Here is a 19,326-nt window from a genome sequence, read left to right as displayed (position 1 = left end):
ATATACTGTTTTTCTATAGTTAAAGCGGTTTATATATTATATACAAGTGCTTATTTTGTATCTGGGACAGTGGAGGGTTAAGTGACTTGCCCAGAGTCACAAGGAGCTGCAGTGGGAATCACACCCAATTTCCCTGTTCCTCAGGCTGCACTAATCATTAGGCTACTCCTCCACTGCACCCCAATGCTGGTTTTTTATGTACAAGAATCCAAGACCAATACTTGACCACATAGAGAATAGTTTTCAAAGCATTGCTACAGATACTTTTTGAAAAATCAAATGGAGATAGGATCAATTATTGTACACAGAGAGAGAAACCAGGGAGTAATTTTTGGCATATTATTGAAGGCTGTACAGGAAAGGAGGATGACAGGAAAAGGAGAACATTTATAGATATTTGTAAACGGTTACCTTACCAGTGGTGTCTGTAGAGGAGGAGGAGAGGTTAAATGCTCCACTGAGCCAACCAGAACTGTTGTGGGCAGTAAAAGAATTAAAAACTGATAAGGCCCTAAGATTAAATGGGTTCACAGCTTCCTTGTATAAAAAAAATGTGGAGGGGGAGTGGGACGGTTATTAAGATTAGGCGATTGGCTACTGGAAGGAGAATCTTTACCTTGCTCTGTGAGGGAAGCAAGGCATCGTGATGCTGGCAAAGGCCAGAAAACATTTGACTGTCTGTGGGTCTTATAGGCCTATCTCCCGTTTAAATTTAGATGTAACACTATTAACGAAAATCCTAGCCAGTAGATTGGGGGGGTTTTTATGAACCTGCTTCATTTAGATCAAGTGGTAACAGACTATATAAAGAGGACTCTGCAAGTTATATGTACACTCAGTAATGGACAGAGAAAGTGATGTTGCTTCTAATGAATACCAGGGATGTAGCCAGCCCCTCCAATTTGGGGGGCACTCAGGGGTGGACTAGGGAGAGGCAACACATTGCTCATTCCTCCTCTCTCCCCTCCCCCTTCCCTCCGCGCCTCAAACATACCTTTGCTGGCGAGAATAAGAGTAGCCATACTGGGTCAGACCAATGGTCCATCTAGCCCAGTATCCTGTTTTCCAAACAGTGGCCAAGCCAGGTCACAACTACCTGGCAGAAACCCAAATCATAGCAACACTCCATACTACAAATCCCAGGGCAAGCAGTTGCTTCCCATGTCTGTCTCAGTAGCAGACTATGGACTTTTCCTCAAGAAATTTGTCCACACCTTTATTAAACCGAGATGTGCTAACCTCTGTTACCACCTCCTCCGGCAAAGAGGTCCAGAGCTTAACTATTCATTGAGTGAAAAAATATTTCTTCCTATTTGTTTTAAAAGTATTTCCATGTAACTTCCTTGAGTGTCCCTTAGTCTTTGGTTTTTTGGAACGAGTAAAAAATCGATTTACTTCTTCATATTCTACACCACTCAGGCCCCACCAGGCAAATACAGTTATGAGGCTCTTCTCCTCATCGCTCTGCTTCCTTAAGGCAGAAGTTGGCATGTGCCTTCAGCCACCAATGCTGGGACTTCTCGCACATGCCTTAAGGAAGCAGCATGAGAAGGGGAGCTATTTTACTGTTTTGATTTGGCTGGTGGGGATTTGGCATTCCCGCCACAAAGGTAAAGGGGTGCTACAGTTGTGGAGGGCGCCTGTGCCCAAAGTTTGGGGGGGGGGGGGGGCTCCTCTAGTAGCTATGCCACTGATGTACTCAGAAAGCATTTGACCAAGTCAACTGGAACTTTCTCTTGGGTGTTCTTCAGAAGGTGGGACTGCGATGGAATTTTGTATGTGGGTGCAGTGATTGTATGAAGGCACCAGGGAAAGGGTTAAAGTAAATGGAGGATATTAGAATATCAGTATTGAATGGGGAACTAGGCAGGGATGTATGCTCTCCTCACTGCTGTTCACCCTGTCTGTGTAACCCCTAGCAGAAAAAATTAGAACTAATGGAGACAGGGAAGTGAAAATGGGTAGTTTCAAAATAAAATAGCCTTATTTGCAGGTGACATCTTACTGCACGCATCACCAGCCCACAGTTAACATTGCTTATGTTGATGTGGGAGTTGAAAGAGTTTGAAGGAATACCAGGCTTCAAATTAAGTATGGACAAAATGGTAGCTGTGGGGGTTACTCTGATGGGGAGAAAAGGCAGCTGAGGGGAGATATGATAGAGGTCTATAAAATAATGAGTGGAGTTGACAGAGGTATGTCCAATTAAGTGGGCCAGAGGGGCTGTACGATACTTGGGGGTGCAGATAAGTAAGAACCTTACACAAATTTATGAGCAAAAATTGTGAGAATGTGTGTTGATACAAGTGTGGAGAGGCTTAAAAACTGAAGTGTGTATGTGTGTGTGGGGAGGGGAGGGGAGGGGGTATACAACCTGATGGTGAAGGATAGTGATCCTAAAAAGGAATATTTTGCCTAGACTTTTGTTCTTATTTCAGATATTGCTAGTGCGAGTCTTGAAGATAGCTTTAAAAAGCTAGAAAGAGACTTGTTTAAATACGTAGGGGGAGAAAAAGATCGGTGGCAAGAGAGATAGTGTGGCAAAATTGGAAAACTGGAGGAGGGCAGTCTCTAATGTTGCCTGTTATGATATAGCTGCGCAGTTTAAGCATTTATTAAGAGTGGGAAATTGGACAGACCAAATTAACCACCAGATTGGAGCAACAGACTTGTCCAACTTGCCCTTTAAAATACCTTTTGTGGAGGTCAGGTAGTAAGGGGAGAGGAATAGAGGTAATCCATTCACATGACGCTTATTAGACTTGTGGAAGAGGTAGGGGCAAGATGGGGTGGAGCAGCCAAACTATCTGCTAGAGCTATGTAGGTTATGAACCAGACTTAATAGGGGGGGGGGGGGGGATATTTGAAGATGTACAAATAGTAGGATCAAAAGGATTAATCAGTTTTGGGCAGCTTTTGGATGATGGGGAACGAATCCCTTCTGGGCAGTTGAAGGAAGTATTTGTACTTCTCGAGGGACATTTCTACCCAGTAATGGAAGCCCACCATTACATGTGCTCAAAGGGGGTTGAAAGGAGAAGAGGTAGCAGAAAAGGGAAATAGTGAAGGTTTGTGAGGTTCTATGAAAAAGCTAAAAGGTGCGATTACAGTGTTTTATGATTATCTGCGGGGATTGAAATTTGAAAAATACAAGTACATGTCTAAATGGAAGCAGGACCTAGAGGAAGAAAAGTGTCATAAATGTAAGGTGTTTTTTTTGCCATCTGTTGTACTATTTAGAGAATAGCATGAAATAGGTGCCTGCTTTACCCCACCTTATCTTAGGTGCTCTATTATAGAATTACCCTGTGTGCATTCACTAGTGCATTCTCCCGGGCAAAAACTGTGCTGTTTCCATATTGTATCTTGTTCTACTGTTGAAGGCAAAGCATATTTCATTTTGATTGCTGTTTACACCATGCTTGCCAGGGAACCCAGAGGATTTGGGAGGGACTAAACAAATGACTATTCTACTAATTTTTTTTTCAGTAGGGATTGCAATCTCAGACTTGGCATGGCTATCCACATTGGTATGAAAATGAAATAAAGAACGTATTGTTTTGAAGGGCAGAAGAGAGATGTTGAGAAGTTCACTAGTTCCTCTCACTGATTGCAGCCTGGAGTACACCAAAATTTTAATTGCATTAGCTTCCTTTGTGTTATATTTCTAAAATAGTATGAATTTCTAAACATACAGATCACTAAACAAGAACCCTACAGATGTGATTAATCCCTTGAACCTTGCCCACCTAGAGTGTCAATTCATTATGGCAGACTTTTTTTGTCAAGGAAATTGAGAAGTGTTTTGTGTTGTGCTTTTTTTCAATTAAGCAATAGTACCAATTTGGGAGGGTCCATCCATCTCCCTGTCCATATGCATCTGTTTGTTCATACACAAGCAAACAGATGCATATGGCTTCAATTGCTGAAGAACAACCTGGTAGTTATGGGCGGCAAGGAGGCCAGACCCCACCATGCTAATAAAGTGTGGAGTTCAGCCACACATGTGCTCCACCTTCATGCCCTCCAAGTCCCCTGCCACATCTACTATAGCACCCCCCCCCCCCTTTACTATATAATAGTACTGTAAAAATTACACTGGGCCCTAAAACACTAGTTCCCATCTAGTGAGAAAATGGAACAAACAGGACTGCTATAGATCTCTACACAGAAACTACATGCTAGCAGAATACTGTGCCTTGGTCACAATTGCAAAACTCAGTCAAACCCTCAGCAAGTATGAAACAAGGGATCACAGATCAGTAAGAGAGATATGAAGGCAAAAAACTGTAAACCTCAAGAAGTCAGACTTGCATATACAGCAATACTAGAGAAATAGAAAATGAAATGCAAGGTATCAGAGATGCACATTTCCCAGAGCGGACAACTTTCAAAATAAAATACTTGTTTCTACCTTTGTAGTCTGAATGTTTTATTTTTCTGTTCTATTTGGTCCAGTATATCTCCTGCTTTTTTTTTTGTTTTGTTTTTCCTGTCATTCCAGGTTCTCCTGGCTATTTGACATACCTCTTTTCCATATCCGCCATCCATCTTTTCTCTGCATCCTCTATCTGTCCTGTCCAGCATCTCTCCTCTTTTTCCCTGTTCCCATCCCCCCCCCCCCCCCCCCCCCCCCCCCCCTTATATTAAGCATTACCACTGTAACTCAAATCAGTGCTTGATTCTACCATAAAAATTGTCAACTTTATTAAGTTCCGTCCACTGAAGTCATGGCTGTTTGAAGCATTGAGTGGAGAAATGGGAGCTGCTCATAGAAACCTGTTGCTGCATACAGAAGTGTGTTGGTTGAGTTGCAGCAAAGTTTTGTTACGTATGTATGAACTCGGAGTATAGGTGAAGTTATTTTTCGCTTCCGAGTTGTGATTTTTGAACATTTTATCAGCCATGATATGTGGTGCCCAAAACTTGCATATCTGGCAGACATTTTCTGACATCTTAGATTTAAATACAAAGATGCAAGGTAGAAAAGTGTCATGGCCTCCAGCTGAAGTTAGCACTGTGGAGAGAGAAGGTTGCACAGAGAGCATTAGAAACGTTCCCGCTTGCATGACTGATCAGGCAGGCGGGAATTTGATCATGAACATTGACTAACATCTGGAGATTCTTCGTGGAAAGTTTGCTGTTTACTTTCCTGACATTGATGTTGCACAGTATGATTGGGTGAGGAACCCGTCAGTCCACTGTAGTAGGTTCCACTGAACTGGACCTAACTACCATGAACAGTTGACTGAGCTAAATATGGATCACACATTGTTGCTCAAATTCAACAAACTAGACTTGGACAGATTTTGGCGTATTGTTAGCAAAGAATATCCGGACATTGCTAGACATGCTGATTCATTTCTGTTGCAATTTGCCAGTACTTATGTGAGGCAGGCTTTTCTAGCCTCACTCGAATTAAGAGCAAATTCAGATCTGAACGTCAGTCAGTGGAACATGATTTAAGTGTGTTTGTCCAATATTCCTCAGTGAATAAAGAAGATCTGTGCCTCTAAGCAGGGTCACATTTCACTTTTAAAATAACATTTAGAGCTTCTTTAACATATTTTCATTTTTGTCTTGTCTTACTATAAAAATATAATTATATTGTAGTAGAATTTGACTGTAGTCAATGTACATAATATAAATTGTAAAATGCTTTTACGGTTAATTACATAAGTGAAGCATTAATTTCTCCGAGGACAAGCAGGCTGCTTGTTCTCACGACTGGGTGACGTCCACGGCAGCCCCCACCAACCGGAAGAAAACTTTGCGGGTGGTCCCGCACGCAGGGCACGTCCACCGCGCATGCGCGGCCGTCTTCCCACCCGTGCGCGACCGTTCCCGCTCAGTTTTTTTCTATTGCGCGCTGGAGAGAGACGTGTTACCCGTCTCTCTCTTTGTCAGCCCTGGAAACCGGATTGCGGCCTAGCCGCGGTTTTTCTCTGTTTCGCATACGCGTTCGCGTGCTTTTTTTCTTTAAAAAAAAAAAAGGGTTGTCCTCATTGTTCTTAGCCGCGAGGGCGCTTCGTCGCGGCCTTTTCTTTTTCGGGTGTGCTTTTCACCGCCACCATCGACGATTTTGACCTCGCCGACGCGATTTTTCCGTCGATGTCCTCGAAGGTCCCCAGCGGATTCAAAAAGTGTGGTCGGTGCAGCTGGAAGATCTCGCAGACCGATACCCACGCTTGGTGTCTCCAGTGCCTCGGCCCGGAGCATAATTCCAAGACGTGCACCTTGTGTCCCGGCTTAAGGAAGCAGACATAGGTGGCGAGGCAAGTACTACGGGACCGTCTTTTTGGAACTTGCGCCGGCCCTTCGACGTCGACCTCGACGGCATCGGTGTCGACGGCTGGGTCTTCGGTACCGATGTCGACAAAATCGGCGCCGACTCTGGCACCGACCCCAGGAGTACAGGTACCTTTGGCCTGCCGGTGACGGCGGGGGTGAACGGCCGCGCTGGCAGTCTGCCCCGGCCACTCCCTCTGCCCAGGGCCATCGGGACCGAACCCTGTCGGATCCGATTCCTCGAGGCCGGGGGGGGGGGGTTCTACCTCCTCTTCGTCTCTTCCGCCGAGCGCCGATGACGGGCATCAAAAGAAAGCAAAGAATCACCGTCATCGGTCGCGCACGGGACTGCCAGCTCCGATACTTCGAGGGACGACTCGACGCCCAGGAAGCGGCAGTACCGGGAGAAGCGTTCCCCCTCGGTTGAAGAGGTGTCGCTGTGTCAGTCCGCGGGTACCTCGGTACCGTCTCCTGGACCCGAGCAGCTACCGGCACCCACACCGGTCCCCCCATCCTTTCCCGACAGCGGGCATTGACGAGTGCCTCCGAGCCATCCTTCCCGGAATCCTGGAAGGGCTGATGCGCCAGGCTCTGCCGGTATCGGGGGTGCTTGCGCCCCTGGTGCCATTAATGGGGGTGCTCTGGCCCGATGCCGAGGCCACCGACGCCGCTTGCGGCACCGGTGTTGACCGCCACGCAGGTGGAGTCCCCGTCGACGTCGATGGAGGGAGCTTCGTCCCCGCCGGCGCGGGAGTCTACCGATCAACGCCATCATCGAGGACGTGGTTCCTCGCAGTCGAGACGGGCCCGGTTGAGGACTGAGTTGAGAGAGCTCATGTCCGACACCGAGGAGGAGGCCTCGTGGGGGGAGGAGGAGGACCCCAGATATTTCTCCTCAGAGGAGTCTGTGGGCCTTCCCTCTGACCCTACTCCTTCACCAGAGAGGAAGCTCTCGCCTCCTGAGAGCCTCTCCTTTGCCTCTTTTGTCAGGGATATGTCCATCTGCATTCCCTTTCCCGTGGTTACTATGGATGAGCCGAGGGCGGAGATGCTTGAAGTCCTCGACTATCCATCACCAACTAGAGAGTCTTCCACGGTACCGTTGCACAATGTCCTTAAGGAGACACTGCTTTGGAACTGGTTGAAGCCACTATCTAATCCCACTATCCTCAAGAAAACGGAGTCCCAATACAGGATCCACTCAGACCCAGAGTTGCTGCGGCCTCAATTGCCCCATGACTCGGCGGTCGTGGACTCTGCTCTCAAGAGAGCACGGAGTTCGAGGGATACCGCCTTGGCGCCCCCTGGGCGGGAGTCTCGCACTCTGGACTCGTTTGGGAGGAAGGCCTACCAATCTTCCATTCTCGTGACCCGCATCCAATCATACCAGCTATACACGAGCATCCACATGCGGAACAATGTGAGGCAACTGGCGGACCTGGTTGACAAGCTCCCTCCGGAGCAGTCCAGGCCTTTTCAGGAGGTGGTCAGGCAGCTGAAGGCATGCAGAAAGTTCCTGTCCAGGGGTATCTATGACACCTGTGATGTGGCATCTCGAGCTGCGGCCCAAGGTATAGTGATGCGCAGACTCTCGTGGCTGTGTGCCTCTGACCTGGACAACCGCACCCAGCAGCGGCTGGCGGATGTCCCTTGCCGGGGGGATAACATTTTCGGTGAGAAGGTCGAGCAGTTGGTGGACCAACTACACTAGCGGGAAACCGCTCTCGACAATCTCTCCCACCGGATGCCTTCAGCATCCACCTCTGCAGGTGGACGTTTTTCCCGGGCCCGGCAGGCTGCACCCTACGCCTACAGCAAGCGTAGGTACACCCAGCTGGCCCAAAGGCCTCATCAGGCACAGGGACAGTTCCAGCGCGCTCGTTCCCGTCAACAGCGTGCGTCTAAGCGGCCCCCTGCGCCTCCACAGCAAAAGCAGGGGACGGGTTTTTGACTGGATCCATGGGAACACAGCCGCCATCAAAGTATCCGTACCGGACGGCCTGCCAGTCGGGGGGAGGTTGAAAGTTTTTCACCAAAGGTGGCCTCTCATACCCTCCGACCAGTGGGTTCTCCAAATAGTGCGGTGTGGATACACCCTGAATTTGACCTCCACGCCACCAAATTGCCCACCGGGAGCCCAATCCTTCAGCAGGTACTTGCAGAGGAACTCTCCGCCCTTCTCAGCGCCAATGTGGTCGAGCCCGTGCCACCCGGGCAGGAAGGGCAGGGATTCTATTCCAGGTACTTCCTTGTGGAAAAGAAAACAGGGGGGATGCGCCCCATCCTAGACCTGAGAGGCCTGAACAAATATCTGGTCCGAGAAAAGTTCAGGATGCTTTCCTTGGGCACCCTTCTACCCATGATTCAGAAAGACGATTGGCTATGTTTCCTGGATTTAAAGGACGCTTACACTCACATCCCGATATTGCCAGCTCACAGACAGTATCTCCGATTCCGTCTGGGGACACGGCACTTTCAGTATTGTGTGCTGCCCTTTGGGCTCGCCTCTGCACCACGGGTGTTCACGAAGTGTCTCGTGGTGGTTGCGGCGTATCTACGCAAGCTGGGGGTGCACGTGTTCCCGTATCTTGACGATTGGCTGGTCAACAGCACCTCAGAGGCAGGAGCTCTTCGGTCCATGCAGTGCACTATTCACCTTCTGTAGCTGCTGGGGTTTGTGATAAATTACCCGAAGTCCCATCTCCAGCCAGTCAAATCTCTGGAATTCATAGGAGCTCTGCTGAATTCACAGATGGCTCAGGCCTTTCTTCCCGAAGCGAGGGCACAGAATCTCCTGTCCCTCGCCTCCCAGACCAGAGCATCTCAGCAGATCACAGCTCTGCAGATGTTGAGACTCCTGGGCCATATGGCCTCTACGGTTCATGTGACCCCCATGGCTCGTCTTCACATGAGATCTGCCCAATGGACCCTAGCTTCCCAGTGGTGTCAAGCCACCGGGAATCTAGAAGATGTCATCCGTCTGTCCGTCAGTTGCCGCAATTCGCTGCACTGGTGGACGATTCGGACAAATTTGACCCTGGGACGTCCATTCCAAATTCCGTAGCCCACGAAGGTGCTGGCAACGGATGCATCTCGCCTGGGGTGGGGAGCCCATGTCGATGGGCTCCACACCCAGGGAATGTGGTCCCTCCAGGAACAGGATCTTCAGATCAACCTCCTGGAGCTCCGGGCGGTCTGGAACGCACTGAAGGCCTTCAGGGATCGGCTGTCCTACCAAATTATCCAAATTCGGACAGACAACCAGGTTGCAATATATTACATCAACAAGCAGGGGGGCACCGGATCTCGCCCCCTGTGTCAGGAAGCCGTCGGGCTGTGGCGTTGGGCTTGCCAGTTTGGCATGCTTCTCCAAGCCACATACCTGGCAGGCGTAAACAACAGTCTGGCCGACAGACTGAGCAGAGTCATGCAACCGCACGACTGGTCGCTCCATTCCTGAGTGGTACGCAAGATCTTCCGAGAGTGGGGCACCCCCTCGGTGGACCTTTTCGCTTCTCAGACCAACCACAAGCTGCCTCTGTTCTGTTCCAGACTACAGGCGCACGGCAGACTGGCGTCGGATGCCTTTCTCCTCCATTGGGGGAACGGCCTCCTGTATGCTTATCCTCCCATACCTTTGGTGGGGAAGACCTTACTGAAGCTCAAGCAAGACCACGGCACCATGATTCTGATAGCGCCTTTTTGGCCCCGTCAGATCTGGTTCCCTCTACTTCTGGAGTTGTCCTCCGAAGAACCGTGGAGATTGGAGTGTTTTCCGACTCTCATTTCGCAGAACAACGGACCGCTTCTGCACCCCAACCTTCAGTCTCTGGCTCTCACTGCCTGGATGTTGAGGACGTAGATTTTGCTTCGTTGGGTTTGTCTGAAGGTGTCTCCCGTGTCTTGCTTGCCTCTAGAAAGGATTCCACTAAAAAGAGTTACTTTTTCAAGTGGAGGAGGTTTGTCGTTTGGTGTGAGAGCAAGGCCATAGAACCTCGTTCTTGTCCTGCACAGAACCTGCTTGAATACCTTCTGCACTTATCAGAGTCTGGTCTCAAGACCAACTCAGTAAGGAATCACCTTAGTGCGATTAGTGCTTACCATTATCGTGTAGAGGGTAAAGCCATCTCTGGAGAGCCTTTAGTCGTTCGATTCATGAGAGGCTTGCTTTTGTCAAGGCCCCCTGTCAAGCCTCCTGCAGTGTCATGGGATCTCAATGTCGTCCTCACCCAGCTGATGAAGCCTCCTTTTGAGCCACTGAATTCTTGCCATCTGAAGTACTTGACCTGGAAGGTCATTTTCTTGGTGGCAGTTACTTCAGCTCGTAGAGTCAGTGAGCTGCAGGCCCTGGTAGCTCATGCTCCTTATACCAAATTTCATCATAACAGAGTAGTACTCCGCACTCACCCTAAGTTCCTGCCAAAGGTGGTGTCGGAGTTCCATCTTAACCAGTCAATTGTCTTGCCAACATTCTTTCCCAGACCGCATACCCGCCCTGCTGAACGTCAGTTGCACACATTGGACTGCAAGCGAGTGATGGCCTTCTATCTGGAGCGGACACAGCCCCACAGACAGTCCGCCCAATTGTTTATTTCTTTCGACCCCAATAGGAATGGGGTCGCTGTCGGGAAACGCACCATCTCCAATTGGCTAGCAGATTGCATTTCCTTCACTTACACCCAGGCTGGGCTGACTCTTGAGGGTCATGTCACGGCTCATAGTGTTAGAGCCATGGCAGCGTCAGTGGCCCACTTAAAGTCAGCCACTATTGAAGAGATTTGCAAGGCTGCGATGTGGTCATCTGTCCACACATTCACATCACATTACTGCCTCCAGCAGGATACCCAACGCGACAGTCAGTTCGGGCAGTCTGTGCTGCAGAATCTGTTTGGGGTTTGAATCCAACTCCACCCTCCAGGACCCGATTTATTCTGTTCAGGCTGCACTCTCAGTTAGTTGTTCTTCGTAGGTCAATTTCTGTTATGCCCTCGCCGTTAGAGGTTCAATTGACCTGGGTTCTTGTTTTAAGTGAGCCTGAGAGCTAGGGATACCCCAGTCGTGAGAACAAGTAGCCTGCTTGTCCTCGGAGAAAGCGAATGATACATACCTGTAGCAGGTGTTCTCCGAGGACAGCAGGCTGATTGTTCTCACCTACCCTTCCTCCTCCCCTTTGGAGTTGCGTTTTCTCATTCTTTTGCTTGTCATTCAACTGAGCGGGAACGGTCGCGCATGGGCGGGAAGACGGCCGCGCATGTGCGGTGGGCGTGCCCTGCGTATGGGACCGCCCGTGAAGTTTTCTTCCGGTTGGTGGGGGCTGCCGTGGACGTCACCCAGTCGTGAGAACAATCAGCCTGCTGTCCTCGGAGAACACCTGCTACAGGTATGTATCATTTGCTAACACAGCGACAGAAATTTGCATTTCCAAGTGTGCTACAGTCTTAAAAAGTTTGAGAACCACTGATCTAGAGGACATAACGACAGATTTTCTGTTTCACGCTGTTTTTAATTCTAGGCATCAAGTTCAAAATTGGTAGCATAAAAGTCAATGAAGTACCCAGTGTGCTGGCTCTGGTTCCATCTCCTATGCAGGCAGTGCACCCTCATGCTCTCATCTTTTGTTTGCTTAATGACCTCCCAGTGGAGGTAGTGGAGACTAGGACTATATCTGAATTCAAGAAAGCATGGGACAAGCATGTGGAACCTCTCTTAGGGGGAGGAAGAGCAGATGATATAGATGAGCAGACTGATTAGGTAATATGGCCTTTATCTGCCATCATTTTCTCTGTTTCTAACTTCCCTCTGTATCCCTATCATGCCCTGTCCAGCATTGCTTTTCTGTCCCTATCCTTCCCCTTGTGAACAGCATTGCCACTCTGTGTGCCTGTCCCTATGTTTATACCATACCCAGCATCTCTTCTCTATGCCCTGTTCCTCCCCCTCTCTTCCCTTCCTCCCGCAGCCTCCCAAGCTCCAGGTCCAGCATTGCTCCCTCTCTCTTCCCCCTCGTGATCCATCATATCTCCTTCCATGGGACCAACATCTCTCTTCCTCTGTTGTACCTCATCCTTCAGCCCCCCTCTCTTCCCTTCTGTTCCCCCTTCTCAGGTCCAGCATCTCTCCTGTTCTCTCCCCTTACTTTAGTCCAGTCTCTCTCTTTCTGTCTCTCTCTCCCAACCCACGGGTCCAACATCTCTCTCAACCCCCCAGACTTTGCTTGATCTCTGCAGCAATGCAATTAAGGCAGGCTGCCTCGAGCCAATATCAGGGACTTCCCTCTACCACATCCCACCATCTGTGAGGCAACTTCCTGTTTCTGCACAGCCAAGATGTAGTAGAAGGAAGGCCCTGATGCTGGCCAAAGGTAGCCTGTCTTAAATCTCTGCTGCTGCTGCCGGCAGGCAAGGTACGTTTGGAGGACCCAGGAGGGAGGGAGACATGCTGGGCGGTTGGGGGGGGGGGGGAGATACTGGATTTGGAAGTGGAGGGTGAAGATGGGAGATAAATAGCAAAACCTTCCCCTTGGAAATAGAATACATGTCATTCCATTAGTACACACATGCCCATGTCCACGCATATGCCCACACTCAAGTCTAAGAATGGACCCCTCCGAAGGGACACCACCTTGTAAATGGTGGAGGGGCTTCCGTGTTTCAATGACTCAGAGGGCTATGCTGAAGGGTTACCCATATCAGACAGGCCTCTGAGGAGAAACCAGACAAAGAGTGTCCCAAATTAGGGAGAGGGGAAAGATGGTGACCTGAAGCTCGTACACTCAACGGCCCAGCTGTCCTCTGAAGTTCAGTTTTTGTTCACTTGAAATTTCCTCTCTGCATTGCAGTTGCCTTAACAGAGGAAGGGGACAATGGGGGGGTCAGCCGCCGATGACCAGCGTTTTGTCCCCTGTGCAGCAAGTGTGGGACCGCTGTGTGACGAGCTGCCCATAGATGACTGGGTTGATGAGTCCTTTGATTAGCGCCGACGAAGGAGCGTCGATGCTCTTGGACCTGGAAACAACTTCATCGCTCAAAAATCATTTAACCACCATGCCCAAAGGAGTGGAGGAGTGAGTCAGGAGTGTATGCTGAAACGGAAGTCGTTTACAGCTGAACCCGTGTCGGCGGTGCTACTCCTAAACCCTTAAGAGTTATCAGCTTGGAGTTTTTGGCTCCCGTGGAGGTTGCATTGAATGTCATCTGGAGGATGCTCCAGGACCTGACGGTGGTAGAGAATGACTTTGCTTCAGATATAGTCTTGTTAATGAGCCACATGGATAATCTAATCGAATCCTTTGAGAATATACAGCAAATGAAGTTCTACTGAAGTAGGAAACGGTTAAGATTTGAAAATGATAAAAGACCAGAAAAATTTGAACAAAATGAATATTGTTACAGATGATTAATATCGAGATTGTTGTTTTCCCAGAGTTCCGGGTATGACTCCTAATGTTTTTTTCCTCTGAAATGATTCCTCTTAATATATTAATTCAAAAGGAGTGAAGCCTGTGAAACTGGGATTACTTTAATCAGCGGGAATTGGATTGGAGATTCAAGGGTTTGTATTGTTAAACAATTTCTGGTTTTAAAAGGGAAAAAAAATGAAATCAGGTGTATTACTTTCACTAATATTGGACAATAAGTATGTTTCCAATGAAATTGACGGACTATGCACCGTTATGGTCTTGAAGAAACCAACCAGATGATCAATGTGGAATAATGATTTAGATAAATAATAATTGGGGATAATCGGGTTAATACCACATTTTCTTTGTTTGCTGTTAGTTGTTTAAATTGATCTCCTTGTCTTGTTTCACTCTCCCTATTTATTTTGTGGTCTAAGAAAGAGAAAGATTGTATAAAATCCATTTATCTTGTTGAGATTGTTTTCTTCTAATATTGTTTTAATGTACAATCATCTCTGTTTTACTGTTTTGCAAGCAATCCTTGTAAAATGAAAAAAAAATTATAAATAAATGATTAAAAAAAAAAAAAAAGTCTAAGAATGGAGGAAGAAATGTGTCATATTGTGTTTTACTTTGCAATGAAATCTACCACCATCTGTAAACTGACATGGACCACATTTGCATTTCTAAGCTGGTCATAGGCATTTTATCCCTACAGATTCTGCTTCTAGCCTGCCTCCTACTCTCTGAGTTACCTAGCAGCTAGCAGTAGAGTATATGTTGGTATTTGGTTTTATTTTTTTACATGAAAATACGGGGTTGCTGGTACTTGTGCTTATAGACAGATTACAAGAGTTGAGGTATTCTTCTATACAGGATTAGTAGTAATTAATTACTGGGACATTCTTAAATCAAATGGAATTTACTATGTTGGGAATTAAATCTTGAAGACATCTGGAACAGGTTACATGCACACAATAACATACAAATAGCCATAATGGGTCAGAACAATGATCCATCTAACGCAATTTGGCCAATCCAGGACACAAGTACCTGGCAGAAACCCAAATAGTGGCAACCTTCCATGCTACCAAGCCCAGGGCAAGCAGTGGCATCCCCATGTCTGTCTCAATAGCAATACATTGTTATGTAGGAAAGATAATGCCAAAAAATATAGCTCAGAAAGTATTATCTCAGTATGAACATGAGTATTTGATGTATTGTTGACCTTGAGATGCTGTTTTAAGTCAGATAAGTCATTTACATCTCCATCTCCCCCTCTTCCCTCATAGCCACAACCCTACCTCCGTCTTCTCCCTATACCCGTGGCTGCTACTGCAACTTACACCCAAGTGCAGCAACGGGCCTTTGAAAGCCACGCATGCTCTTCGCCTGCCGTAAACTACACCCAGGTGCAGCAATGGGTCTTTGAGCTCCACGTGTGCTCTTTGCATGCCATAAACTAAGCCCAAGTGCAGCAGCAGCAGGTCTTTGAGCTTCATACCTGCTCTGTCCCACCACCTCCAATACAAACTTCCTGTCAGAGGGGGTAGGATGCAGCAAGCCTTGAGAATGTGAGTGCATGTGAGGTTCAAAGGCTGGCCACCTAACTGCTGCTCAGAGTGTCTTTAAAGTGCTGCTTTCTCTATCGCTGTCTCGTTAGCTGTGCCAATGCTGAGCTGCTGCTCTCTCTCGAGGTCTTCCATGAGCCTAGTGATAGGGTTGTTCTTGGCTAATGGTTGAAAAGTTGTATATTGTCTCATCATAAACTGTGTGGATGAACCCTTTAGCAAGAATATTTGCACATGTTTACGTTGGACTAATGCTGGTTATCAAGAAGCAAGGTGTGCTTCTGCAGAGCAGTGCTATGATTTAAAATAACTCACATCATTTGTAAAAGGTTTAGTGCTTATTTAGATCAGTTGAATATGTACAGTTCAAGGCAGATTTACAATGAGTCTCACTACAAAGTTTTAAGTGGAAGAATAATTGATGCTGTAATACTTCCTTGTTCTTTCATGATACATCACAGTAAAGTATATGTTAGTCTTTCAGTTAAAATCTTCCTTTTGTGACTGAGCAGTAGAACCTCACAGGCTTTGTTGCTCATTAATCCTGTTACCATATTTCTCTCCATGGCAGGTTGTTATGAAGATTGTTTGAGCAGGTTATGAAAAGTGAATGTTACAAATCATTCCTAAAATTGAAAAGAAAGAAGAGACCACTTGAAAACAAAACACACAAAAAGAAATATATATATATATATATATATATATATATATATATATAATACGTGCATGCATATGTATATTTTGTTATATTTTAATTCTCATTTCTGTTTTTCATACACAACTCATCTCTGTGGCTTTTCTTGCCTTCTCTATAGATCTACCATCCTGCAGCAACAATTCAATCGAACCGGGAAAGTGGAGCATGGTTCTGTGGCCCTTCCTGCTATCATGCGCTCTGGTTCCAGTGGACCTGAGACCTTCAATATGGGCAGTATGCCTTCCCCCCAGCAACAAGTCATGGTTGGGCAAATGCACAGGGGCCACATGCCCCCACTGGTGAGAAATGGCTTGGGAAAACTTATTAGGTTCAGTGACAGATCTAACCTACCAGCTACCTCTAGGCCTGTGGTTCCCAAACCTGGTCCTGGAGGCACCCCGGCCAGTCAGGTTTTCAGGATATCCACAATAAATATTCACGAGAGAGATTTGTGTGCACTGCCTCCATGCATGCAAATCTCTCTCATGAGTATTCATTGTGTATATCCTGAAAACCTGTCCGGCTGGGGTGCCTTCAGGACCAGGTTTGGGAACCACTGTTCTAGGCATTTGGACAGCTGACTCACACTGTAGCTGGGTCAGTGAGGCGAATAGGGAAGCTCTCCAAAGAAGCACCTTGCAGGCCTGGAGGATTCTTCCTTCTGCACACCCAATGGCACGTTGATTGGCTGTCTCAGAATAATGATGTGGCCATACAGGAGTGCGACATCCAGTGGCAGGGCAGCTAACCTCAGAAAGGCACTTAGAAGACTGCCCCTGATTAAGATGTCAGTTTAGTAAGTGCTTAGCAGAGAAAGGGAGTCAGAGAACATAGGTCCCCTTTTTTTTTTTTACCAAACTGTAATGTGTGTATGTGTATCTATTTTGCCTTTAATGAAAATTAAAGGTGTTAACATGTTTCCCCTTCTTAGATTGTTTGCTGATCCATGCTGTAGTGCTATAAAAAGAATATAGATACAATTGTGGTGTTATATTTTACAGTTCAATGAACAATATTAATAACAAATACAAATAACACGTACATTCTGCAAATTACCACTTTAGGTTTTGCGGATTATGAAAGAATTAGTTAAATTTTTCTAGGATATGCCATCATAATTGCAGCAATTAAACTCATTCATGAGGCAAAGAATTTCTTAAATGGATAAATTTCCAATTTTGTTTGGTAATAGAAATAAAACAAAAGAAAATAAGATAACCTTTTTTACTGGATTAACTCAATACATTAGTTTACTAATTTTGAAGGCAGTACCACCTTCAGGTCAGAAATGAGCAAAAGATAGCAAACTATCAGTATATATCAGTGAAATAAAAAAGCATTCCAATGACAGTCTCATAGGGAGAGGTCTGGGTGGGTGATCAGAGGGTGACAAAGCAGTATAGTCTATAATATGTTAGGATTTAAAGATCTAGATTTCCTGTCTAGTGGGTGTCGAAATATTTCATTATTTAACTTAAAAGGTCTTATAACATTCCCTGATTGTTTTAAAACTTCCCTTTTTATTATTCTGACCATAAACTCACTGATGTAGTATTCTGGTCTTGCGAAGAGTTCTCCCACAGAGATGTGACCCTGATTAGCTTTGTAGTGTTTAATGTGGTGCCTTGTAAGTTTATTCTCATCTTTAGTATCTGGTCTGTCCCCCCCGCCCCCAATATAGCATTCTTCATCGCATGTTTTGCATTGAATAATATATGTTTCATTTGAGGAAGAGTAGAATAGGAACGTAACGCCATCGAAAGCTAGTCAACTAATGTATTAAGTTAATCCAGTACAAAAAATATAATCTTCTTTTGTTTTATTTCTATTTATTACACTCAAAAGTGGACTAACAGAGGCTACCACACCATTTTATCCAATTTTTTTTTTACTTATATAATCATGCTGAGATCTGACTTCAAATGGTAAGCATTTTGAATCAACACTGCTTGCATTTGGGAATGTAACAACAGACTTGTACCCTGTTGCAGCCTCTTAGAATAACTGGGAAAAAATATTAACTGGCTGAGAAGTGGTGCTTGACCCTGAAATATGTTAAAACCAGGCAGCTAAATTAAAAAACATTATTCTACAGGCAACCAGTTTAGATAACAAAGGAGCAGCTTTCTCAAATTTATATACATTGAATAACAACCTAGCCGAAGAATTTTGAAGAGTTTGTAACTTCAAAAAATGTTTTTGAGCACAACCCATCTATAGGCTGTTACACTAGTCAACTTGACACAAAATAAAGGACTCTTCTCGTTGAATATATCTAATCCTACAAAGACGTCTCAACTTCCAAAGGACACTTTATAATGGCATGTTAACCTGAAGTTCCACTGAAATATATTCAAAATATATTCCTAGCACCTTCAGAGATTTCTTATAAGTAAAACAATAGTCACTAATATCTCTCTAGCTCTCTGCCTAACTGTTCTGAATTATATTTACCTAACCAAAAAATCTTCATTTTCTCCTTATTCAATTCCAAAATATGAGATGATACCCATTTTTCTACTATGGTATAAAAAAACAGAGCAATCAACGGTGGTAGAAGTCAATGAAATAAGGAGTGTAATATTGCCAACATAATTATAGTAATATACATCTCGGTTAGCTAGAACTTTACATAGTGATCTCATATAGATGTTAAATAGGATTGGTGCTAAAGAGCTTTGTCAAACACCGCTAACCATTTGCCACGGATTAGATAGTCCCCTCTTCATTTTGACTTTAAGGGCTTTTTGACCAGTAGAGTCTAGAAATCATTCTAATACTAGGGCCATGATCTCAGTCTCTTAACATTCGTAATAACAGCGAATGTCCAATGAGGTCAAATGCTGAGGTTAAATCAAATATCAAAACAGAGCAGTAATGGCAAAGAGGTGGTTTTCATGAAAATGCAAGGCAAATCCATGGCTCAAAGGACACTCGTGTACCTAACCATGCATCTGTACTGGGATCTGTCTCCTATTTGAATCCTTCCGTTGAAAGCAAGTTGGTGGAAAATTGGCAAAGAAAGCTACAGTGTCTCTCCAGGTTGTAGTTACTAGGAGGTTGTAGTGGAAAGTGTTATAAGATACCAATGTATTGATTCAATGAAAATGTAAGAAAAAAAAACTAGAAAATGTCCAGTCCTTAGGGACCAGCTAAGTAATTGAGAAATTCTTATTTGGTAGCAGAATAAGGAGGATAAGTTTCCTAAAACAGAATAGTGCTCACCTGAAAAATACAACCAACCCCAAGTTTTCATTGTGTGCAAAGTGTTTTGGCACCTGATAAAATTGTATATTTGAATGAATCCCTGAATAAATAGAAGCTAACAGAACCTCATATAAGTACATAAGTATTGCCATACTGGGATGGAC

General features: G+C 45.7%; 1 protein-coding gene across 1 annotated transcript in view; it reads left to right on the top strand.

Moving 5' to 3' along the window:
• TLN2 (talin 2) overlaps positions 1 to 19,326 on the top strand; it is a 523,010-nt gene that overhangs the window by 219,717 nt on the left and 283,967 nt on the right. The window contains 1 exon segment of the mRNA XM_030188409.1: positions 16,074 to 16,254. Coding sequence (XP_030044269.1) covers positions 16,074 to 16,254 — 181 coding nt within the window.

Source organism: Microcaecilia unicolor, chromosome 1 (genome assembly GCF_901765095.1).
Source record: "Microcaecilia unicolor chromosome 1, aMicUni1.1, whole genome shotgun sequence".
In the NCBI taxonomy this organism is placed as follows: domain Eukaryota; kingdom Metazoa; phylum Chordata; class Amphibia; order Gymnophiona; family Siphonopidae; genus Microcaecilia; species Microcaecilia unicolor.
The sequence above is the reverse complement of the archived record's forward strand: the minus strand, read 5'-3'. Positions and strand labels throughout refer to the sequence as shown.